Source organism: Schistocerca serialis, chromosome 4 (genome assembly GCF_023864345.2).
Source record: "Schistocerca serialis cubense isolate TAMUIC-IGC-003099 chromosome 4, iqSchSeri2.2, whole genome shotgun sequence".
NCBI classification, from domain to species: domain Eukaryota; kingdom Metazoa; phylum Arthropoda; class Insecta; order Orthoptera; family Acrididae; genus Schistocerca; species Schistocerca serialis.
Genome location: NC_064641.1, coordinates 64,497,290 through 64,523,903, shown reverse-complemented (window position 1 = coordinate 64,523,903; position 26,614 = coordinate 64,497,290). Strand labels below are relative to the sequence as shown.

General features: G+C 38.6%; 1 protein-coding gene across 1 annotated transcript in view; it reads right to left on the bottom strand.

Moving 5' to 3' along the window:
• Positions 1–26,614, bottom strand: part of LOC126473983 (uncharacterized) — a 243,021-nt gene that overhangs the window by 84,207 nt on the left and 132,200 nt on the right. Inside the window, exons 8-12 of the mRNA XM_050101371.1 lie at positions 26,117–26,190; positions 19,020–19,232; positions 13,457–13,560; positions 13,229–13,372; positions 11,784–11,880 (exon numbers count right to left, since the gene is read on the bottom strand). Coding sequence (XP_049957328.1) covers positions 11,784–11,880; positions 13,229–13,372; positions 13,457–13,560; positions 19,020–19,232; positions 26,117–26,190 — 632 coding nt within the window. The remainder of the gene's footprint in view (positions 1–11,783; positions 11,881–13,228; positions 13,373–13,456; positions 13,561–19,019; positions 19,233–26,116; positions 26,191–26,614) is intronic.

Genomic DNA, 26,614 nt, shown 5'->3' with positions numbered 1-26,614 from the left:
GGTATCATGATGATTACAACAATCACAAAATGGTTGCGATTGGTCACAATATCTTCATTCGAACGAACCTAGTTACTCCCATCAGCCAGCACGCCAAGTAGAGCTTGGCAGTGGCGGGAGATACGGCATGAATTGTTCCAACTATTACGCATTTACCGGTTCAAATCTTTTAAGTGGAGTGTTGTGGTGTCAAGAAACTGAACCACATAAAATTTGTAAATAACACTGGATGGCCAATATCATGACAGTGTTATGTTTTCTCCACAGGCATTTTTTTGTAATGCGTAAAGCGTGGGAAAATTATAAATATGCTGAAGCAATATCAGGTACGAATTAACATTGTGGTCATAGGAAATTTGATGGCACCAATAAAAAAATGTCGTAAACGGCAGGAAAACGTTAATTCCAGAAACGTAAAAGTGGGGTTATACTGTTAATTTGTCAGTTTTAATCATTACTTCTGTTCGGCTACAGGTTTATCATTTTTAGTCACTAAACTTCAATCACTGTTCAGTCAACAAAAAATACTGGTAATCAAATGCTATGTGAAATGAACATTTTGTGTGTAATTATCATGCCCAACCCAAAAAATCATGCTGTATCATATTCTGATCTCTACCAGGCTCGTTTTTGATTGATACTGACGTTAACAAAACTATGAATTTAAATTGTTGCTCACACTAATTTGTGGACAAAGAATTCCAAATTTTGGAACAATGTGTTAGCAAACGAAACTTCCTGGCAGATTAAAACTGTGTGCCGGACTGAGACTCGAACTCTGGACCTTTGCCTTTCGCGAGCAAGTGCTCTACCTACTGAGCTACCCAAGCGCGCACTCCGCTGCAGAGTGAAACTCTCATTCTGGAATGTGTTAGCAGTACCACTTGAAGTGAAGTTTGGTTTGTTTAAAGTAAAAATTTACTGTTTTTCTGTGTGTAATACTGACTGTGTGTATATATGTGATTGATGAAATTAATCGATGTTTCGTACAGTCCCACTTCAAACCTTGAGCATGAGTCAGATGCATTAGCCACATGGTGCACCATCCATGTACCAAATTAGAGTTTTTTACTGTCTGGTCCACCATCAACTGTCGAGTGTGCTGAGTAACAGGATCACAGTCAAGACACCACCATTCTGGCAGCAAAACTAAGTCTTGTGGTCTGCACTGCTAGAGAGTCAGTTTGTGCTAGTTCACATCACCACTGATGAAACCAAGTAAAGTTACCCAGTTGCTGTATTAAACAAATACATGACTATGGAAGTACAGGACACTACAGCTCCTTCCAGTACCGTCGAAGTAATTCCCTGATATCTTAACACATGTCCTGTCAGTCTGTCCTCCTCCTTGTCAGTGTTTTCCATATCTTCCTTTCTTTGTTGATTCTGCAGGCAATCTCCTAATTCCTAATCTTACCAGTCCACCTAATTTTTTCCAACCTTCTACAGCACAACATCTCAAATGCTTCGATTCTCTTTGTTTTCTGGTTTTATCACAGTCCATGATTCACTGTGCTCCAAAACTACGTTCTCAGAAATTTCTCTCTCAAATTAAATCCTATATTTGATACTAGCAGACTACTTTCAACCATGAATACCCTCTCTGCCCGTGCTTGTCTGTTTTTTAGGTCCTACTTGCTTCATCCTCCATTGCTTCCCAGATAACAGAATTCCTTAATTTTGTCTACTTCGTGGTCACCAATCTGATGTTAAGTTCATAGTTAATCCCATTTCTGCTACTCATTACTTTTTTCTTTCTTCAGTTTGCTCTCAATCCATATGCTGTGTTCATTAGATTGTTCATTCCATTTAACAATTTCTGTAATAACTCTTCACTTGTACTGAGGATTGCAGTTTCATCAGTGAACGTTATCATTGATTCTTTCATCCTGGACTTTAATCACACTCTTGAACCCTTCTTTTGTTTCTGTCATTGCTTCTTCAACGTATAGACTGAACAGTAAGGGAGGGAGAGAAGCTCCATCACTGTCTTGCAACCATTTTAATCTGCACACTTTATTCTAGGTCTTCCACTCTTACTGTTCCCTCTTAGTTATTGTACATATTGTGTATTATCTGTCTTTCCCTGGAGATTACTCCTGTTTTTCTCATTGAAAAATCCTATGAACATGCCTTATTTTTTCTTAAATATTACTTCTACTCTCAAGTGCAACATCGGAACTCTATCTCTGATGCCTTTACCTTTCCAAAAGTCAAACTGATTGTTGCAACTTCCTGGCAGATTAAAACTGTGTGTCGGGCCGAGACTTGAACTCGGGACCTCTGCCTTTCGCGGGCACATGCTCTACCGACTGAGCTACCCAAGCATGACTCACGCCCCATCCTTACAGCTTTAATTCCACCAGTACCACATCTCCTACCTTGCAAACTTCACAGAAGCTCTCCTGCGAGCCTTGCAGAACTAGCACTCCTGTAAGAAAGGATATTGCAGAGACATGGCTTAGCCACAGCCTGGGGGATGTTTCTAGAAACTGACTGTTGTTTAATAGATACTCATTTTTTTCCATTCTTCTATGTATTATTCTTGTCAGAAATTGGATGCAGGAATTTTTAAGCTGACTGTGCAATAATTCTCATAGTTATCACCTTTTGCTATCTCCGGGATTGTGTTGGTGACATTGTCCTGAAAGTCTGATGGTACGTCTCCAGCCTCATAGGATCTACACACCAATGTAAATAGTAGTTTGGTTACCATTGCCCCCCCTCCCCCAATTATTTGTAAATTTCCAGAGAAATACTATCTATCCCTTCTGTCTATTGCAGTATTCATTGCTGCAGTGTCTACAGCCTTAAAAAGAATTTCAAATCCACCTTATCATTCCTTTGTATGTCCTACTTGCTTCATCCCCCATGTGTTATTTTGCTCCTCAGGTAACAGAATTCCTTAACTTCATCTACTTTGTCTACTACTTATCTTGTCCGATGCAGCCCCCAACAATCAGTCTTTCCTTCTCATCCAATACAGTAAGTCTCTCCTGATCCGCAGTTCTGGGTGACTTTCCCGAAATCTACCCCTTTTGCTAGACCTCTCCAGTCCTTTTCCCTCGCCCCTCTTCGTTCCCCTTCAATCCTTCTGCATAAAGAAGGAGCCACTAGCTCCGAAAACTTGCCAGTTACAACCATCTTTTATGTGTGTGTTCTGTCGCCACTTCATGAGTAGACTTTTTATCTAGCTAATTAAATAATTTTATCATTTTTCAGTATCTTAGTAAGGTTTTTCTGGACGATTCTCTCAAACTTCAGTCTGCTACTTATCATTACTAAAATGTGATCTGACTATATCCCCTCCTGGGTACACCTTACTATCCAAGATCCGATTTCAGAATATTTGTCTGACCATAATGTAATCCATCTGGAATCTTCCTAGTACTATGAATGCTCAAATCTACTCCACCATAAAGTATGTCTTGTGCCAGTGGCAACCTTAGACACACAACTTGCTTCTCATGTTAGTCAACATCACATTCTCTAGTCCTGGTAGTTGGCAACTTTTTGTCACCGGAGTTCTACATCAAACATCAAGAAATTTTTTTACAATATTCAGGTTTGTACAATGGGTTGAACACTTCAGTTTTCCTTAGAATAGATGGTGAAAGGTAAACAATACACACTTTTAACATACTACACGGACTGCATCATCAATGGGAACCTAGGCACTGAAGCCTTCTTGATGCTTCTTATTGTTACAAGTAATTTCAGACACCCAAGTGATAACTCTTTCCACACAATATATTTATTTCCCATCTCATCTTTACTGTCTTAATTTCCACAAATCTCCTCTCTTACTTCATCACCTGTGCTCCTGTAATTTTACTTTTATTTGCTCTTCTGTAAATTGTGTTAATGGGGATGATAATAACAGTAAATCTTTTCAAATCAGCAGTAGATTGGTTACTACTGGGATACTGGCAACTGCTTGTGACTGAAAAACTGCAGGCTGAGGCCAGGATGTTTCACACTGACAAAGGTAGCTGGGTTTTGGGAACTGATAATCATGTGCTGAGCAGATTATGAGCCTCAAGCCCACACTTTCATATCTACAACTCAAGAACAGGGAATCTGAGGTGACCATTGTCAATTTCAGGAAGGGGTATGAGTCAATTGCCTGAACCACTCTATTTCAAATCCATGAAGAGTTTGGCTAATACAACAACACATAACTGATATACCAACAAACTCTGGCCAACACCACCTCCAACCTAAGCTTCAGAGGAGGCATCTGATGCCTTTGAAATCAGGGCAGGAGTGAGAAAAGGAGATAACTATTACCTCTCTTCTTCAACTGTGTTTAAGGAAAAGAACAGTCGGGAATGGTGGGCAGAAATGAACAATTCAGGAGTGGAGAATGGGGTAACGTTAGGTTACAAGTATATGAATCTTACAATCAAGTGTCTAGCATTTGCAGATCATTTAGTGATCTTTTCACACTCCATAGATGCAGCAGCAAAACAACTTAAACAACTGCACAGACAAGCAGCAAAGGCTGTATTTCAAATCTCCTTTGAGTAGACTCACTTTATGATGCACATAAAATTAGTGCTAAGAGAACATTTTGTTGAACTCGGAAAAATCAAGCAGAAATAAAACTTTAAATACACAGGTCAATGGATACAGCCAAACCTATCAGAGAAAGAATGGGTTTTTGCCCTAAATGGGTGCCCTTTCCTCAAAGATACACCGTATTCTCAAAAAACACTGTGTTAAGGTGATCTTAGGGCCTCCCACGAAGATTGCAGTTTTACTCGGCTCTGTAAAGGATGATTTACTGTTTGTAAGGTGGGTGTGTATCAGATTCCTTGTGGAAATTGTGAGAAGACATACATACACTCCTGGAAATTGAAATAAGAACACCGTGAATTCATTGTCCCAGGAAGGGGAAACTTTATTGACACATTCCTGGGGTCAGATACATCACATGATCACACTGACAGAACCACAGGCACATAGACACAGGCAACAGAGCATGCACAATGTCGGCACTAGTACAGTGTATATCCACCTTTCGCAGCAATGCAGGCTGCTATTCTCCCATGGAGACGATCGTAGAGATGCTGGATGTAGTCCTGTGGAACGGCTTGCCATGCCATTTCCACCTGGCGCCTCAGTTGGACCAGCGTTCGTGCTGGACGTGCAGACCGCGTGTGACGACGCTTCATCCAGTCCCAAACATGCTCAATGGGGGACAGATCCGGAGATCTTGCTGGCCAAGGTAGTTGACTTACACCTTCTAGAGCACGTTGGGTGGCACGGGATACATGCGGACGTGCATTGTCCTGTTGGAACAGCAAGTTCCCTTGCCGGTCTAGGAATGGTAGAACGATGGGTTCGATGACGGTTTGGATGTACCGTGCACTATTCAGTGTACCCTCGACGATCACCAGTGGTGTACGGCCAGTGTAGGAGATCGCTCCCCACACCATGATGCCGGGTGTTGGCCCTGTGTGCCTCGGTCGTATGCAGTCCTGATTGTGGCGCTCACCTGCACAGCGCCAAACACGCATACGACCATCATTGGCACCAAGGCAGAAGCGACTCTCATCGCTGAAGACGACACGTCTCCATTCGTCCCTCCATTCACGCCTGTCGCGACACCACTGGAGGCGGGCTGCACGATGTTGGGGCGTGAGCGGAAGACAGCCTAACGGTGTGCGGGACCGTAGCCCAGCTTCATGGAGATGGTTGCGAATGGTCCTCGCCGATACCCCAGGAGCAACAGTGTCCCTAATTTGCTGGGAAGTGGCGGTGCGGTCCCCTACGGCACTGCGTAGGATCCTACGGTCTTGGCGTGCATCCGTGCGTCGCTGCGGTCCGGTCCCAGGTCGACGGGCACGTGCACCTTCCGCCGACCACTGGCGACAACATCGATGTACTGTGGAGACCTCACGCCCCACGTGTTGAGCAATTCGGCGGTACGTCCACCCGGCCTCCCGCATGCCCACTATACGCCCTCGCTCAAAGTCCGTCAACTGCACATACGGTTCACATCCACGTTGTCGCGGCATGCTACCAGTGTTAAAGACTGCGATGGAGTTCCGTATGCCACGGCAAACTGGCTGACACTGACGGCGGCGGTGCACAAATGCTGCGCAGCTAGTGCCATTCGACGGCCAACACCACGGTTCCTGGTGTGTCCGCTGTGCCGTGCGTGTGATCATTGCTTGTACAGCCCTCTCGCAGAGTCCGGAGCAAGTATGGTGGGTCTGACACACCGGTGTCAATGTGTTCTTTTTTCCTTTTCCAGGAGTGTAGATCAAACAACACACAGCGTCCACGAGAGATGTGTGGAACATCGAAGACACACATGCTTATCACAGCCAGACAAGTCAGCTGTGGCCGAACACTGGTACTGATACAGGACATTCCGTGAACTACAGTGATGTGAAGAATCTAACATCCACCTATTCCTTTTGGGATTCTGTCTTCAAGGAAGCTAATAATTTAATAAATAGAGATAATGGTTTTAATTTGAACAAAGCATGGAATCCGGCTCGTGGGATAATTAAACTGCAGAGAAGTCCAGAATGAGATTTTCACTCAGCAGCAGAGTGTGTGCTGATATGAAACTTCTTGGCAGATTAAAACTATGTGCCAGACCAAGACTCGAACTCGAGACCTTTGCCTTTCGCGGGCAAGTGCTCTACCATCTGAGCTACCCAAGCACATCTCACAAACTGTCCTCACAGCTTCAATTCTGCCAGTACCTCATATCCTACCTTCCAAACTTCACAGAAGCTCTTCTGCGAACCTTGCAGAACTAGCACTCCTGGAAGAAAGGATACTGAGGAGACATGGCTTAGATGTGTGGAACATCGAAGACACACATGCTTATCACAGCCAGACAAGTCAGCTATGGCCGAACACTGTACTGATACAGGACATTCCATGAACTACTGGGAGATGTTTCCAGAATGAGATTTTCACTCTGCAGCAGAGTGTGTGCTGATATGAAACTTCCTGGCAGATTAAAACTGTGTGCCAGACCGAGACTCGAACTTGGGACCTTTGCCTTTCACGGGCAAGTTACAGAGAAGTCATCACGGTGTCATCACCGCCAAACATGCATCGATATGCGAATCAAAAGTCTGTACGCCTTCGCTAAGGCGGCACGTGTGTAAGCGTACCTCTTTGCTGCCAACCAGTGTCTGCAACTCGCAAGTGCATACCACCACAGTGGGCCATAAAAGGCCATGCATGGCACCTTGTTCTCAGTCTTGTGACTTACACTGAGGACAGCTGGATGATATGTGGCCGAAATATCAGTGGAATAAATTTTATTTGTGCGGCTGCATGTCCAAAACTAATGAACTAGAAAAAGAAACCTTCGTGTCAAGCATTAACAAAATGGAAATGGCGTATTAAGAAACAGAAGGCATCTACAATGAGAGGCTGATATCCTTAAATGCTGTAATTAAAGACTACTGCACTCTTATTTGACCAGAGTTTCTGTATGTGGCAGAGACTCTTACAATGAACAGGAAAAGTCTAATGGAGTAAAATGCAGTCAAAGAATGAAAGATTTTGAGAAATCCTCAATCCCATCAAAGAAAATACTAAGAACAGAAGGCATTTCAACTATGAATTATACAAGCACACGGAGAAGTGGCACGATTTGGAAACGAAGGATTGCCTTTCATGGTCACTGAAATGAATGAGCCCAGAAAGCGTATCTAAAACTATATTGGCCTACTTTCAAGAAACCACAAGGGCATAGTTAACAGAAGTTAAAAAAGATCTACAAGAACTTGAAACTTCTCCTAAAGATGTCTATGAGTGTGACCCACTTAATAAAAACTACAAACACACAAAAATTTGCTCTGAGCACTATGGGACTTAACTTCTGAGGTCATCAGTCCCCCAGAACTTAGAACTAATTAAACCTAACTAACCTAAGGACATCGCACACATCCATGCCCGAGGCAGGATTCGAACCTGCGACCATAGCGGTTGCGCGGTTCCAGACTATAGCGCCTAGAACCGCTCGGCCACACAAACACACAAAAGTTTGCAGGAAAAGCCAAGGCTGAAGACATGGAAGGCGTGGAGAAAAGAAAGAAAGAACAACAGTTTAAAGTAATGCAAGAGCACTGGGTGTCAGTTATGGTTCGGAAAAAGAGGCAGCTGAATTGATGTAGTCCCTAGTTGACTGAAATGAAGAAGGAAGAAGAAAATACGTCCAGATGCCTGGACATGCACTCCCAGTTCACCATTAAAATTACTTTTTCCTTTTAATTTCTTACACTCTACTCTCCATATCCCCTTCTTCTTTTCATAGCATTATGAGGCTGTGTGGGCCTTAGCCTCTTCCCAAGTTTCCACGATTATGCCTTCTTCAGTCTGGTTCATTGCCACAAACAAACTACTTTTTTCTCCCATTATGTTCCTCTGGTTAACATTTTACTACATTTCAACTGTCCTTATGTCATAGCACAGAGTGGTTATGTATCAACTGAAGATCTACTGCAATGAATAAAATACGGATGATTATTTATTAATTACAAATATCTGAAATGAGGTTTGTTGGAACCTTGCTAACAAATGTACAAATGGAGAGGAAATGTTAATCTCTAGTTTTTTCAAGCTCTAATAAATTTTATAATGAGAACAAACAAATAGGGAGAAGTAAACTAAATGCAGGTATAGTCGGTTGAAAGGTGACAGCGCAGAGAACATGGAGGTTCAGGAAAGCCTCTGGGAATTACAATGGAATATACGGAGATTCTGATTTAGCAACAATGAGTTGCATGGAAGAGCTAGGACAAGGACGAGAAAACTTTAAACAAATTACAAGCTGCATACAGGAACACAAAATTTCTTTTCTTCTCTCTCTCTCTTTTTAATAGTAAAAAGAGAAGATTAGGAGTTACTGAATTGGGACGAGGAGAGAGAAATAAACAAAATAATTTTTAACTTATACGAAAATACCAACAAGAGACAGATATCAATAAATACATGATGAAATTTAAAAAAAAAATTACAATATTTCTGGTCCTCACTAGCATTAATTTTTATATCTGACTATGTGACTGTGATTTGAAAGTAACTCAAAGGTTAAGTAAAATGTTAATGTAGATACTGTAAGAACCAGGGAGGGTTTTCTTGCCTGGAAGAGAGGGGGGCAGGAGGCAATGGAATTATAAGTTTAGAAGTGGCAAAATTATACAATGGAAACAGGAAGAAGATGCAAGTCACGGAAGAGAGGCAGATTAAGTACAGGGGAACGAACACAGATGACAGAAAATACAAGAAAACAAGGTAAAAAGGTGGGTGAGGAAAATAAATGTGGAAACAAAGACGGAAGAGGGAAAATTAGGGATTGGGGGAGTATGGAATTAGAGAGAGAGAGAGAGAGAGAGAGAGAGAGAGAGAGAGAGAGAGACGATAGTGCCAAGCAAGGTAATATCCACTGTATTGTAGAGCTTCCACTGTGACCAGGAACACTTTGAGTGAAGCTGTTGTCATGTCAATGGAACAAATGAAACATTTGTCACACATCCACTGGTACACGACACCGCTTCTTTCATTAACATAACTCTTTCCTTGAAAAACTATGTCTTTGACTGGATGAGATTACGATAGGTAGTGGTGCAAGTTGAGTCAGTACATAGGGAAAGTTTCACAGCACTCCACAATGAGAAAGCAACGTGTCAATGAGACGCACAGAATCTGAATTAGAATGGGCTGGAAGGCTGCCCGAAAGCTGTTCTGGATGGTTTGTGAAAACTTATGGATAAAATGGACCTTGTTTAAGGCATGTCATCTGCATCCATACCCTGCAAACAACCATGAAGTGCATGGTAGAGGGTACATCCCATTGCACCAGTTCTTAGAGTTTCTTCCCATTCCATTCACATAAGGTGTGCTGACTGCGTGGCTCTGTGCGTACTATAATTATTGTAATCTTGTCCTCACAATCCCTATATAAGCAATATGTAGGGGGTTGTAGTATATTCCTAGAGTCATTGTTACGTCTATCTTCAATAGTCTGCCAGTTCAGTTTCTTCAGTATCTCTATTACACTCTCCCACGGATTAAACAAAACTGTGACCATTTCTGTTGCCCTCTCTATATACATTCAATATCCCTTGTTAGACCTATTTGATACAGATACCACACACTGAGCAATATTCTAGAATGGGTCACAACAAGTGATTTGTAAGCAATCCCCTTTGTAGACTGATTTATCCAGTATTCTAGCAATAAACTAAAGTCCACCACCTGCTTTGCCCAACACTGAGCCTATGTGATCATTCCATTTCATATCCCTACAAAGTGTTACAGTGGGCAGGTATTTGTAGGAGTTGGCCGATTTGAACTGTGACCCATTGATACTATAAGCAAAGGATGCCATTTTTTTTGTTCTGTGATGTGCACAATTTTACATTCCTGGACATTTAAAGCAAGTTGACAATCTTTGCACCACTTTAATATCTTATCAAGGTCTGACTGATTATTTATGCAGCTTCCTTCAGACAATACTTCTTTACAGATAACTCATCATCTGCAAAAAGCCTGAGGATACTACTAATATTGTCCATAAGAACATTAATATACAACATGAACAGCAAGGGTCCTAACACACTTCCTTAGAGCACACCCGAAGTTACTTCTACATCTGACGGAAGACTCTCCATTCAAATAACATGCTGTGTCTCCCCACCAAAAAGCCCTCAGTCTAGTCACAAATTTCACTTTATACCCGATACGGTCGAACTTTTGACAGTGAGCGTAGGTGAGGTACTGAGTCAAATGCTTATTAAAAATCAATAAATACTGCATCTACCTGACTGCCTTGATCCAAAGCTTTCAGTATGCCATGTGAGAAAAGTGCAAGCTCAGTTTCACATGACCAATGTTTTCGGAATCCATGTTGGTGGGCATGGAGGAGGCACAGTGTTCGAGGTACAACAGTACGCCTGAGCTCAGAATATGTTCTAAGTTTCTACAATAAATCGATGACAAGGATATTGGGTGAGAGTTTTGTGAATCACTTCTACTACCTTTCTTGTAGATGGGTGTGATCTGTGCTTTCTTCTAACTATTGGGAATGTTTTTTTTGTTTGAGGATTATAGTTACAAGAGGCGTTAACTCAGAGCAAATTCAGTATAGAATTTGATACGGATTCCATCGGGCCCAGCAGCTATGTTCAATTTTAACAATTTCAGCTGTTTCTCAATACCCTGATATTAATACTGATTTAATTCATGTTTTCAATGGTACAAGGATTAAATTGGGGCATTTCTCTTGGGTTTTCCTTTGCACAGGAACACTTCAAAATACGATTAAGCATTTCAGCTTTTGCTTTGCTACCCTCAATTTCAGTTCCTGCCTCATTTGTTAGGGACTGGGCACTAACTTTGGCACCACTAACAGCCCTTGCATACAACCAGGACTTCTTTGCGTTTTATGGAAAATCATTTGACAATATTCTGCTACGGTAGTCACTGAGGACTTCACACACTGCTCTCTTGACAGCCAAATGTGTTTCATTCGGCAACCCTCTGTCTATAGTCCTAGTCTTTGTTTTACACATATTATGCAGTAATCTCTATTTCTTTAGAAGTTTCTTTACAGTGACTGTCGTCAGGAAATCTTAGCTCCAGCAGAAGAATACACTCCACAATACAATGAATTATTGGTGGCCAAAGCTTATTTTCAACCAAATTTTTATCTTGGTACTGTATACAATTAACCCATGTTTCCAACTCATACATATATTACATATTATAGAAACTAAACCTTAAAAACTAAATAATGTACTCACCTGGTGGACCCTGTATTAGACACACTTTTGGTTCCTGATGTCTACAAACTTCTGCACACTTTAGAATAATCTCTGCCTGCTTCTCATTTAAGTTTTCCTGTAGAAAGAAAGAAAACTCTATAATGTTTAAGCGAAAAAGCTAATATACTTATGTCCAGCATATGTAATATTTCTTTATGTATATGCTCTTAGAACTGCCTAAATGTAATTTCCCACATGTAAGCAACTGCTAAACTTCACTATAAGAAGGCTGACTCCACAGACTCCAGTAGCTATCAGCCAGTCTCTTTCCTTGTGTCAATATTAAACATTTTTGAGAAGGTATTCGAGGGTTGGCACTCACCTGTGCAACAATGGAATACTTAGCTCATTACAGCTTGAGTATCAAAAGTGCTACAATTCATATGTTTACTGAGTACATGATAAGAGTATTTAAGGATAAAATGTTAGCAGATAGAATCTTTTGCAGCTTATCAAAGCACCTGACTGTGTTCAATAAATAAAAGTTCCGTTTTTGTGGAATACATGATCCAGTATATGTCTTGTTTGGTCCCTAGTTAAGAAATATAATGAAGTTACACTACGTTACTTCAATCATTTGAAGAACACCACATCATCTGCACAGGGAGAAATTACAACAGGTCTTACAATGCTGCAATTAAAATTTTTGATAACTTACCCAGTCATATAAAATGTCTGACGTATAGCAAAGTATTTTACACAACAAAGTTACTTGCGTAAAACTGGTTGTAATACAATGCAGCTTCTTTCTCTTCTCAAAAACAAAAATCACGCTGACAGGACATGGATTTCAGACAATTTAAGAAATTCAAGTACAATGCTGAAGTGCTGCACTTCAAAACTGGTAAACTTGATCATTAATGCATTTTCATGGAAACAACTTTGAAGGCAATAGTAGTGGTAGGATCCTGGTACAATGTTAGAAGCATAGAGGGTGGAGGTGAGAGGGAGGAGGGGTGAGGAAGAGAAAGCAGGAAGAAAAGAAAGGCAGTGGGGATACAGAGATGATTAAAAATCTTAAATATTTTGTGTAACTCATTAACAACTCTTGGCAACTTATCTTTTTGGCTTAGTTCTGTTACACGGGTCATAAACAACACTGGTGGAATAAAACCTAAGGGCATGGTTTCAACGGTATCTCACTTAAAATGCCATGTACTGCTGCACTATGATACTACTCGAGGGCATTTTACAAACAAAATTCACTTACTTAGTTCGCAGGTAGTGGAGTAGTGGCAACAACAAATGCAGAAACAATAACAACATAAAATAAACATATTAACAGAATCTTCGGTTGGTTCTTGGTAGAACAACAAGAACTGGTGATTTTCATTTATTATAAAATAAACAAATTACATATGAAAACTAACTTCATTGTTTATTTTATTCTAAGATATATCACTTTTCTAAAAAGATAAAATCACCTTTGTCCACAATTTATTCCCTTCAACATGTGGTAAGTGATAGTCTCTTAAATTAGGACTCAAGATATGTCGGCACAAAGGTGATTTAGGCACTACTGCCAAAGCCTGGAACTGTCTCAAGTCAGACCGAAGGTATGAAATTATCTGCAAAAATAAATTATTCCTCATTAGTTAATGAAGTATTAAACATCTTTACCAAAAGCAGAAAGATAAAATAATTCTAATTACCTTTATTCTTAAGTTTGTGCCTGTTTTATAGGCTCTTGCTTTCACAAGTAGCCTGAGAATCAGCCTCACTTCCTGCTGTGTTTGCTGTGACTGGAATGAAGTCTCTGTTTGAAAATGAAGGAATTGGAAATAAGTAAAATAACTAGTGAAAAACAAAAGAGGATTTAAAAAAAGCCAAATGTTATTTGTACTAGTATCACCACCATCCACTCAGTGAACTCACAAATTTTCTTTGTTTATATCTTTATATGTTATGAGAATTCCATTAGCAAGAGGATATTACCTATACAACTCTTGTGCATAATATTACCATTAAGTACATTTTACGTATAATAATTCTCAATCAATAACAATTGAACGTGCTTTTATTAATGTGCTTGGAATGTCACAAAAACAGTTGCAAATAACATTTACAAGCTAATAGGTGAAATAAAATTCCAAATTAATTTTTATTTCAGATTTTTCAAATACAATTAGTTCTGATGTGGCTCATCTATGAAGAGGAAAGTTAGAAGAGCTGTAAGAGGGCCAGGCCATGGCATTTAAAGTGAAGAAATATAATCTTCAGCACTCAGGATGGCTTTCTTTTTAACAAGTTGTGGTATGTAATCTTCAATATTCATGATGTTTCCCTTTTTTTTTTCGATATGTTTAACAATTGTTTTGTAAAAAGCTTCAGTGTATCAACTTGATATGTAGGAATGAATGCATGATTATGTGGTCAACACTAAGAGCAACACTCTTACTATCAGGATTTCAAATGCAGAAGAAAAGGGAAGGTTTTGCTAAGTACCTATAAAAAGAATAAAAAGGAGTTGAACAAGGTGATGCTCTTTCCACAGTGCTTTTCAATGTGACCATAGAAGCATTATAAGAAAACTCCAAATACCTGAACACACAGGTATAAGGACAACACAATTGGCATGGAAAGTGTGAAAATATCCAAGATCAGAAAATAAAAAACATCGTATTTACTGCATGTGATAGATCTCGAAGTAGGACCTATGCACATCGAGTGCAAGGAAGAGTGCCAGCCACACACACACACACACGCACACACACACACACAAAACGGGAAATTTAGAACGCTCCTCTCCTGGTCTGTATACTTTGTGTTCGAGGTTAGGCAGGGTTATTTTGTCAATTAGTTTTCAAAACAAAATTGGAAAAAGAATATGCACACTGTGTTTCAAATATTGTTACTTCTTTGCTGTTGTTGTTGGTAAAAGGTGGATATGATGCGAGTTATTCACTGCAAAACATTCTATATGGGCAGGCCCAACTTCGAGATACATCACATGCAAAGGGTCACACACAAGAACTCTGTAATATTTTATTTCAAAAACAACATACTACCAGGAATTTTTTGAACAACACTGACCTTTAATTAATGTTATTGGACTAAAGTATTGTTTACAAATTATTTTACATGCCACTACTATTGTAAATGTAAATGATCAGGTACTGTTCCAAATGTTCAGTAGTAAGACTGTATCTTCAATCACTCAAAAAAATTTTTATAAGCAGAAACGAACCATTCTACATGAACTGAGATAAGTGGGCAGCATTTGAATTTGGGTGCCATGGCGGCACTTATTGTTTGTGGCAAAAGTCCGCTTGTCCCATTAATAAGACTATCAATTTGAGACAAGCGTTCAAAGTCTGGGTTACTGTTCAAAATATTTTCAAACTTTTCTTTTAAGTTTTCTCGGGAATACCTCTGGCAATAAGTTCACTAGACTAATTTTATTCGGTAACTGTACAGATACATTCAACACCAAAGCTTGAGTTTCAAGCTTTTTAATACTCACACTTATATGGGAAAAATGTGTGTTACTCACAGCTCTCTTTTTATACCAGAATCATTAAATGATTCCTTGCACTGGCAAACTGCCAAGGCTTCTACACTATCGAAGTCATTTACTACACCTCTGATGGCCTCAAAAAGCTCATTGTAAAACAACATAGCTTTGATCCCTGTACCCAAACGTGTTACTACTCGTTCAAGAAGTAAAGGCACATTTGGCAGTTTTTCTTTGTAGGTTTTGAAGTGAGCAGATGCCTTAAGAAACACTTTCTTTGTGGATGAAATCAGTTTATTTACATTCCCAAACATGGATCACACTTCTTCAGCAAGGCAATGTACTTCGCAAGCAAAGCACGTCACATTAATCATATTGAGTTAAAATACTTGAGGGCTTTTCCCGCTTTGATCATATAAGGTGCAGCATCTGAGAAAAACAAAACACCCTTAAATCTGCAGAAGATTCTGGAAATATTTTTCTAATACTCTCATTCACAAATCTGGTGATCGTAGAATGATTTGTCTTTTCAAGTTCTTTGTAGGCCACTAAATAGGAAGAGGAAGGCTGTTATTTTAACACACCAACCATTAAATTTGCAATGTAAAGGCCACTAATATTGGTAGTTTCATCAACTGAAATCCAAATAATGTTGTCCTTGATTCATAGTGTATTTCTTCCACAGCATGTAGGTAAATTGTTGGTATGTAGTTTTTACGCGATGTTGTTTCATCTGGTACTTTTCGATTAAAGCTATATTTGCGCAGGAAACCTTTGAGGATAGGATTTGTAAGTTTGAGAAGAGGAATATTCTTGCAATGAAAGCTTCACATAAATCCATGTTAAAGTTACCTTCAGAGGTTAAATCTCTGCTTCTGCTACTTGCCGCTGTCAAAAGTTGTTGCTGTGGGCCTTTCTTTTGCATTCTTGCGATATGAAGATTTGTCTATTTGAAAGTTTTTTTTTTTTTTCTTTTTTGCCAGAAATGTTTTTTGCTCAAACTTAACAACATAAAATATTTCCATCATAAGTAAATTTTCTGGCATGGTTTGCTATCCACAAAACAGCACTTCTTTTTTCAGGCTGCACCGAACACAATACGTTACACCCTACACGTAAACACATTAAGCTTTGAACCAATAAAAAGAAAACTACACTTAAACAATGGACATGCGACTAACAACTACTGTAATTTAATTTAATTGTTACCGACACATGCGATATGTCAGAAGAGGAGATTAAGCGGGAACATGGGCGGTAGGCAGATTGGCTTTGACCTCCTGTGTGTGTGTGTGTGTGTGTGTGTGTGTGTGTGTGTGTGTGTGTTTTTTTTTTTTTTTTTTTTTTTTTTTTTTTTTTTTTTTTTTTTTTTTTTTTTTAATAAAAAAAGTTTGCTAGCTAGTAGCCTCTCAGTTAGTTATTGCACACAGTTGTGGGTTGCAGTCACACTGTGAGAAATGAAAATAAGATCAAGCTAGAGCCCGCCCATCTAGATTTTTGAAATATTGTAAATGTAGAGTGAAAATATGCATCATCACTAGTTTTTAATTAAAATATGCAACAACCAATGAAAAGGAGCCAAATATGCAAATACATATTTGGATGTCTAGGGGCTAATATTAATACAGTAAATTCTATGTCCACTGAAATAAAAGCCCACATTTTGAGTGGTAACAGGTGTTATCATACGTTTAAAAAGCTAATTACTAGGGTGGTAAACTGACAGCTCAAAATGATTTTATATAAAGTTATGATTAGGCCACAGGTTAATACAGATGTGAAGCATGGATGTTAACCAGCAATGATTAACAACAACTTACAATATCTGAATGAAGAGTACTATGGAAAATTTATGGAGGGATCCAAAACAATGATGGTACCAGGAGAGCAAGGGCCAATAATGAGTTGGATCACATCATGCAAGGAGCTGATACTGAAAGGCTAATTAAAAGTAAAAGAATAGCCTGGCTGGGGCACGACCTAAGGCTGGAGGACACAATAACAACAAAGGTCTTCCAATGGAAACCAACAGAAACAAGATTAAAAAGAAGACAACATAAATGACGACTGGATGATGAGGCAGGAAACATCAGAGCTCTACGAATCAGAGGATGGAGAAGGAAAGTAAACGAGAGCATAGAATGGAAGGAAAACTGTTAAGAAGGCAAAGACCCAAGCAGGGTTGTGAAGCCAAAAGAGAATGAATGTCTAAATAAATGTAGATATCTTAAATAAAAACTTAGTGTAATGTTTACAGCTGAAATGGATAATAGTGTGTCTCTGTTCATATGTCATTAATTTGTTGGAACCACATTTCCAGTAAAAATGTTTTTTTATTGCCGTATGCTTTTCCTTTTCACCACCACCACCATCATCACTATTATTTTCACTCTGATATTGCATATTTCAATATATCACTCAATTTTTCCTTCCCTTCCCCCTCTTTTTTTTTAGATGACTTGATATGAATAAAAATAAAATACGATTTGCTGTGTCTGTATATGTGTGTGTGTGTGTGTGTGTGTGTGTGTGTGTGTGTGTGCGTGCAAGTGTATACCCGTCCTTTTTTCCCCCTAAGGTAAGTCTTTCCGCTCCCGGGATTGGAATGACTCCTTACCCTCTCCCTTAAAACCCACATCCTTTCGTCTTTCCCTTTCCTTCCCTCTTTCCTGATGAAGCAACCATGGGTTGGGAAGGTTGAATTTTGTGTGTGTGTTTGTGTTTGGTAGTGTCTCTATCAACATACCAACACTTTTGTTTGGTAAGTTACATCATCTTTGTTTTTAGATATATTTTTCAAAAATGGTTCAAATGGCTCTGAGCACTATGGGACTCAACTGCTGTGGTCATTAGTCCCCTAGAACTTAGAACTACTTAAACCTAACTAACCTAAGGACATCACACACATCCATGCCCGAGGCAGGATTCGAACCTGCGACTGTAGCAGCCGCACGGTTCCGGACTGCGCGCCTAGAACCGCGAGACCACCGCGCCCGGCGATATATTTTTCCCCCACGTGCAATGTTTCCCTCTATTATATTAAAATACGATATGGATATTTATTTTCATGTTGTTCGTAGTTAGCTAGGCTAATGCCGCAGATATTAATTATCTATGTACGTACTAGAATGCATATTTCATTTACTTTGATTTTTTGGCTGGTTTTACTTCTTAGGTCTTCAATTCTCATAGAAATAGTAATCCTTTTAATTCTAGACTATGAAATGTTTTTAATTATCATCTAAACTTTTACAGCCAATTTATTTACAACCTGTTACCCACAGTAACGAGATATCCTATTGTACTAACTCATGGCTTGAAGAACCTCAGACAAGCCTAGAGACAACAGCAATTAAAAACAAGAACAAAATTAAATCTCAGAAAAAACATACTGCACAGGTACATGGTCAGTAATACAGAAAATGATGACATTGCATTTTAATGATAATGACCAACAGCCTAATCATTAATATTAATCAAAGCCAGGCAAAAATTGAAGATCTGTACACTTCCAAATATGATAATATAACACGAGGCTCCCATAGCAATATCAGTAGACAGTAAATTTACAATAAATATGGAGGGCAAGCACTATTTATACTAGGCAAAGTTATTTATAAACATTCATTTGCTTTATAAGCTTGGCTTCCACGTGAGAAGTTCATTAAACGTTTATAAATGCTCAACATCAACATTAAGTTCTGTACTAGTCAGTCCAGTTATTAGCACAATACTGAAATATAAATAGCAAGGATACATACTGAATGACTGATTGAATGTATTTCTGCTGGACCTCTCTGTGTTCATATTTTGTACATATGCAAAGGCATTTGCAAAACAGCGTCCTCCTCGAAAGTCCTGTGATGCGGTAATGTCAGAAATAGGGCCACTGTTCTGTACCTGGGCTTCTGCAAGCAACAGGTCTCCAAATTTAGGATGATGATTCTGTAGTAGTTCCTGGTGTGATAAAGTAGCTGTGAACAGCAGAACAACGAAAACTACATAAAAATATTAGTAAAGAACTTCATGATTTATTAGTTAACATCACTAATCAACATAGTTTTATTAAGTGAAAACAACGAAGTGCAAAAATTCCTCCAAAAATGGAATAGTGTAGATTACAATTCAATTTAGTACTGTCCCAAAAAAGACACTTCTACAGTATGGTAAGAGATATGTAATCCCACACTTTTTAATTCATCTTAAGTGTAAGCACATAATAGCAAAAAGCTTACATTCATTCATCTACCTACAAATTTATAATTTATAACTTATAACTGACAAACATTACATCAATGTACCATTTGAAGACGCACACACAATCCACTAAAATGGCAAATTTCTGCAGTAACCACAACACAACGAGGTAAGATGTAAAATATTGTCACATAGCAAATTAACATCAACCACAAAGGACAATAATTAATAAATGACTATCCTTAGGGAGAAATACACAAAGACCACAAAAATGGATAGAGAGTTACATGACTGGAAATTCTGAATGGCTGACTGCTTAGAGGAAGCTTGATGATGAAACTTAATGTATTTCTCTGATCACTTTGGTTAGTAGTTTAGAATCTATACTAATAATAATAAAACTGTAAAACAGTTGTGTCTATACAATGAAAATATTTGCCAAAACCTGATTGCCAATGATGTAGGGAGTGTAACAGAAAACAAAAAGTCTATTTTTAAAAACTTTGTCGGTTTGTTGGAATATGCTAATCTCCAAAACTACTGTAGTCGAGTTGACATATAATGATCCCTTACAGCTAACACCACTGTAGTTAGCTTTCAACTGAGAAGCACAAACAGCTCTGGATAGAAACAATAGCCATCTATAAAGCTGTGACACACTGATGCATTACTGCAGAGACATTTACAGAATCGTGTTACACGATTGGTTGAGACAGGCATGTGAAACATCTATGTGCAGCCCACAACAACTGTCAGGGATCAACTTATGTCAATTAAATTATAGACAAATTTTCTTAGCATTTTCACAGGTAGCTTGAGTGTAGTTTGGGGCAACATACAGACTTTATTTCATCAAAATGTGATCACGGAAAAAAAATCTTAACTTACAAGTTTTAGGAGTCAGCTCAGCTTAGTAGTTCCAATGTTTACCTCAGTGACAATCATCTCAGCATTGTTCACTGAAGGAGAAAAGATGGTGGTGTTGGTTTTGCAGAACACACATTAATAAACAGGCACTGTTAGTTTTTTATTACCTCACTGACAGAATTATTTTCAGAAATTTATGACTAACCAGATTTAAGTGCTGTAATCTTATCTTAACAAATACAAACTAAATATAAATTTACTTGGCTAGGACATATAGATTTACTAATGTCTATTAAAAACTTAATAAAATTGCTTTGCTTTTTTCGATAGGTTTGCTGTATATTTGATTTCTTGGCTAGGAAAAACGAATTTATTGAATTTGCTTTGTGATCTGGGAGCCTATTACTACATTTTGATTTTGCTTAGTTTACAAATATAATGTCTAGAAAATGGTTGAGTCTTTCTCAGTACACTAGAGTGGCTAAACAATGGAGAATAATGTGGTCTCAACAATCTACTGAATATCATGAAGTGAGACTTGCAGCAGTTCAAAAACACGAGGCTTTACCTCACTCTTTGGAAACTCCTTCCGAAAGCGAGATGCGACACAACTCTCGGTCGAGAGCGTCATACACTGTTCCTCACTACATACAGTATTATAAACAAGTCATCCAGCCATAGATACTTAGTGTTACCCGTGTGAAGCCAGAGCAGGCTACTAGTTACAGTAATAGTTTAATAGATGTCTTAACAATCAGTACTGTAACCCAAGACAATGTTCAGCCAGACAACTAACAGCTCTCCTATGAGCAAACAATGAATATTCTTACAAAATGTGTCTGTGTGCACCAAATACATACAGTAGTGGACCGTGTCAGTGGAGGGCACGTTCAATACAGAGGTATGTTAATAAGTTAACTGTCAATTCACAGACGGTGAAATTTATTTGGAATGTTTTCAGTTTTGGACTTCAAAAAAATGGCAGAAAACGTTTTTTAAAATTGTTTACTAAATGTTTTCAACTCCAAATACTGAATACAAAAGCTCTCTCCAAATAGAGTAGTCACCATCAGGTATCAAATTTTTTTATCAGCACTGCACACACTTATCATAGATTAGATTAGATTAGATTTAGTTTTCATTCCACAGACCCAAAAATAAGATGATTCTCATGGGTGTGGATCAAGTCAGAAAGTATAACATAAAACATCAAATATAATACTCACTATCCTGATCATTCATCAGGAGATTGTCGAAGCAGGTGAATACATTACTGTAAACTGGACCTGCTAATACTTACAGAATTAATACTCTGTCAGAATGAAACATATTTAAGCACTTTTAATAAATTTATCATAAACAAAATACCTAATCTTGACTGTTGCAACCAACTGCTTTCAAAACTGAAATCTGACATTTTTACTTAAGCAGGTCTGACAATCCCTGTTAAGACATTCATCTATAGAGTAGGAGGAGTTGCCTATTAAAAAGTGTTTCAAACTCTCTTTAAACTGTGCTTTATCTGCAACCAGGTTTATTATGGTTGCTGGAAATTTATTGAAAATGTGTGTTCCTGAATACTGGACCCCTTTTTGGACCAAGGTAAGTGATTTAGGTCTTTATGTAGATTTTTCTTACTCCTAGTACTGATATTGTATATTGAGCTATTTGTTGGAAATAGAGGTGTATTACTCACAACAAATTTCATTAAGGAATAAATACATTGAGAAGCAGTGGTTAGAATAAAAAGTTCCTTGAACAGGTTTCTACATGATGTTCTTGAATTTACACCACAAATGAGACTTATTACAAGCTTTCGCATGCTAAAAACTTTTCTTCAGTTTGACAAGTTACCCCAGAGTATGATCCCGTATGACATAAAAGAATGAAAGTAAGAGAAGTATGCAAGTTTTTTATATTTATATCTCCTACATCTGACATCATTCTCACTGCAAACACAGACTTGTTTAGGTGCTTCAGCAATTCTGTGGTATGCCCTTCCCAACTGAATTTATTATTGAGCTGTAATCCCACAAATTTAATGCTGTCATCCTCTTTGATCTGCATGTGTTCATATGTTATGCACATGCTGGAAGGAAATCTCTTACAGGTTCTAAACTGCATAAAGTGAGTGTTTTCAGAGTTTAATGACAGTGAATTAGCTTTAATCCATTTATTAATATCAGTGAAAATTTGATTAGGAGCCATTTCTAAACCTGTGATTGATCTGCTACTTACTGCAATGTTTCTATCATCTGCAAACAAAACAAAGTTAGCATCGAGCAGTGTAACAGACGAGAGGTCATTAATGCACACAAGAAAAAGCAATGGACCCAAGATGACACATTGAGGAACACCACATATAATTAATTCCCAATCAGATGAAGACTGACTGCTTACTGCACAGATATTTCGCAATGACACCCTTTGTTTCCTGTTAGATAAGACTCAAACCATTTCGTAGCACTGCTCATGACACCATGATATTCTAATTTACTTAAGAGAATGCCGTGATTCACACAGTTAAAGGCTTTTGACAGGTCACAAAAAATTCCAGTAGCCTCTAATTTGTTATCTAATGAATTAAGTACTACATTCTTACTGTATGTGTAAATAGCTATTTCTATATCAGAACTCTTAAAAAAACCAAACCGTGACTTGGACAATGTATTATATGCCCTTAGGCGGTTAAGGAGATGCCTGAACACAACCTCTTCAAATATTTTTGAAAAAGCTAGCAAAAGTGAAACTGGCCGATAGTTTGATGGTATCTCTTTATTCCCTTCTTGTAAACAGGCATAACTTCAGCATATTTTAGCCAGTCTGGAAATGTTCTGCTGATAAGAGACTGATTCAACAAATAATTTATGATAGAACTCCACTCACATGAGCACTCTTTGTTACATTTCAGAGATATAATAAGAGAAAATAACTACATACATACTAGAAAGAGTAAAGGTACTTTCTTGTTGAGGCACTGAGCGGTTTACAGTTGCATAAGTATGACTGAAAGTCTTGCTGATCTTTCAGACAATGTAATTTTTCAGAGGTAACTAACAAAAACACATGCACACACAAACACAGCTACAATGTACCAACCAACTACATTGTTCCAGCATTGTTACCTGACTGGCCTAGTCCTTTAAGATCAATTCAAAATCATCCTGAATAACAATCATCCCCACTTGTTCACAGCCTGTCAGAATACAAGCTACATTTAACTTAACTTGACAAATCTCACAAAGAGTGACAGGTGCACCTATCAATTCAAATTGAGTTTAACCACTGTGACCCCTACAGTTCCAGGCCAATGGTATGTGTCCTGGAAAATCAAAGCAATAGCTTTCAAAATATACTGGAAGGAGGAATGAGATCTCTGCCCAGTCACCTAGTCATCCAAAACAGTTCTTTAGGATATAGTGGTAAGATTCTTCAATCGTTTGTTCTGCTATTTTTATGGATGACAATCCTTAACACCAACAAGTTTAAAGTGTAAGATAATCTACTAGGCAAGGAAATGATTCTTGACATCATGATTTGTTTTGTCTGGGCTTGGATCCTGTTTTGTAGAAGATATACTGAAGTAGCTGCTGCAGTTCAGTCCACTGATAACACTCTGTAATAAACACGTTCCGGGCCTGCTTCTTGATTGTTTTCACCCAGGATTTTTCCTTCTAACATGTTTTTCGTCAAGCTTTTATGTTGAATTTAGTTTCCAATTATTTTAGGTTTTCTTCTCTGTACCACATTAATCAACGTACTTTTCTCTTCATTTCCTTTTAGTATTGGTTCATTGGATTTTCTTTCAGTCCAGGATGTCTTTGTGGTTGTTCTCCATAACCACATCTCTACTGCTTCTATTTTTTATTTTCCTATTTCCTCAGAGTCCACCCTACCCACCCATAGCTTAAAATTCTCCAAACAAATCCCATGATAAATATCATTCTTGTTTCTATATTAAGGTGGTGGCTGTTATTGAATTACTCTCATTTCAGATGGCTTGTTTGGCCACTGCAATCCTCCTTTTAATATCTATTATATTTATTACTTCTTGTAATTCCCACATTAATAGTGTATAGTATTTCCCCTCTCAATGTTTGCCTCTTCTTGTCTGTCCAATTTATCAATCATCATCATATGTGACACAATGCAATACACTAGCTTTCTCAAAGTTTTACCTTATAATTTCTCTCTGTAAGGAAGCAACAGGCTGACAGACATGGTTTCTTAGAGCAACAACAGGTACCACCTCCCACATTTTTCAATTAATACTGTTATTAAAAATCACATCAACTAAACTGCATTGATGTGCAACCAGATACACACATAGTTCTTTACATTACAGTGTTACTGAACAAGAGAAGGAGCTTTGCCAACGGAGGTGTAGTTTTGTGCCACCAATCACTTGCATGACAGGAAAAATACATTAAAAGAGGCTGTCCTTGATGATGGCACAATAAAATTAAATGGCTAACATTGTCTATTACTATGTTCATTATACACTGAAGAGCCAAAGAAACTGGCACACCAGCCTAATATTGTGTAGAGCCCTGTGAGCATGCAGGTGTGCCGCAACAAAATGTGGTATGGACTCAACTAATGTCTGAAGTAATGCTGGAGGGAACTGACTCCATGAATACGACAGGGCTGTCCGTAAATCCATAAGAGTATGAGGCGGTGGAGATCTCTTCTCAACAGCACATTGCAAGGCATCCCAGATATGCTCAATAATGTTCACATCTGAGGAGTTTGGTGGCAAGCGGAAGTGTTTGAACTCAGAAGAGTGTTCCTGGAGCCACTCTGTAGCAATTCTGGGCGTTTGGAGTGTCGCATTGTCCTGCTGAAATTGCCCAAGTCTGTCAGAATGCACAATGGACATGAATGGATGCAGGTGACCAGACAGGATGCTGACACGTATCACCTGTCAGAGTCATATCTAGACATATCAGGGGTCACTCCAACTGCACGCAATCCACACCATTACACAGGCTCCACCAACTTGAACAGTCCCCTGCTGACATGCAGGGTCCATGGATTCATGAGGTTGTCTCCGAAACCAAACACATCCATCTGCTCGTAACAATTTGAAATGAGACTCGTCCGACCAGGCAACATGTTTCCAATCATCAACAGTCCATTGTCGGTGTTGAAGAGACCAAGCAAGACGTAAAGCTGTGCCTCGTGCAGTCATCAGGGGTACACAAGTGGGCCTTCGGCTCCGAAAGCCCATATCGATGATGTTTCATTGCGTGGTTCGCTGCTAACACTTGTTGATGGCCCAACATTGAACTCTGCAGCAAATTGAGGAAGGGTTGCATTTCTGTCACGTTGAACGATGCTCTTCATTTGTCATTGGCCCTGTTCTTACAGGATCTTTTTCTGGCCACAGTGTTGTTGGAGATTTGATGTTTTACTGGATTCCTGCCATTCACAGTACCCTCTAGAATGGTTGTACATGAAAATACCCACATCACCACCTCAGAGATGTTGTGTTCCATCGCTCGTGCGCCAACTGTAATACCACATTCAAACTCCGCTGACTGTAATACCAAATTCAAACTCACTTGAATCTTGATAACCTGCCACTGTAGCAGCAGTAACCAACCTAACAACTGCATCAGACACTTGTTGTCTTATATAGGCACTGCTAACAGCATCGCCACATTCTGCCTGTTTCCGTATCTGAATAAGCATGTCTGTAACAGTTTTTTGGTGCTTCGGTGTATTTAATATTGTAAATCTAAAACTGATGGACAAGTTTTCTCATGCCATTTAAAAAATAAAAGCTGTTTACCTGAGCAAGTTAGACACACCAAGCCACCGACTGTTGCAGTTACTTCCTCCAACATAAATATCTTAGTTCCTGACCTAAGAACAATGAAACATATTACATGTAAAGTATATTCTCAAATCACTAAGATCAAAAATTACCTTTAAAACATAACAGATATTTTATGTAGAAGAATACATCAAGAAAGAGTATAATGTGATTGGTAGTGAAACCACAATGCAGCAATTGGAGCTCCTTTTTTAATTCCAAATGAATTAAGACTAGCACCCACATAGAAATATTTATTTTATCTACCAAATATTTAAAAATACATTAATAATGATAAAAACAGATCATATTTTTTGTGGTACTTTTCACAAGAGGTCTCTCTCCTGAAGATTTGTGACATGCATTTTCCGGTCTTCCAGCAGATATTTTCACTGTAATTTTTGGAATGCATCAGTGATGTAGGTCAAAACAAAGAGTACTCTTATTATTTTCAACGCCACTTGAAAACAAAAT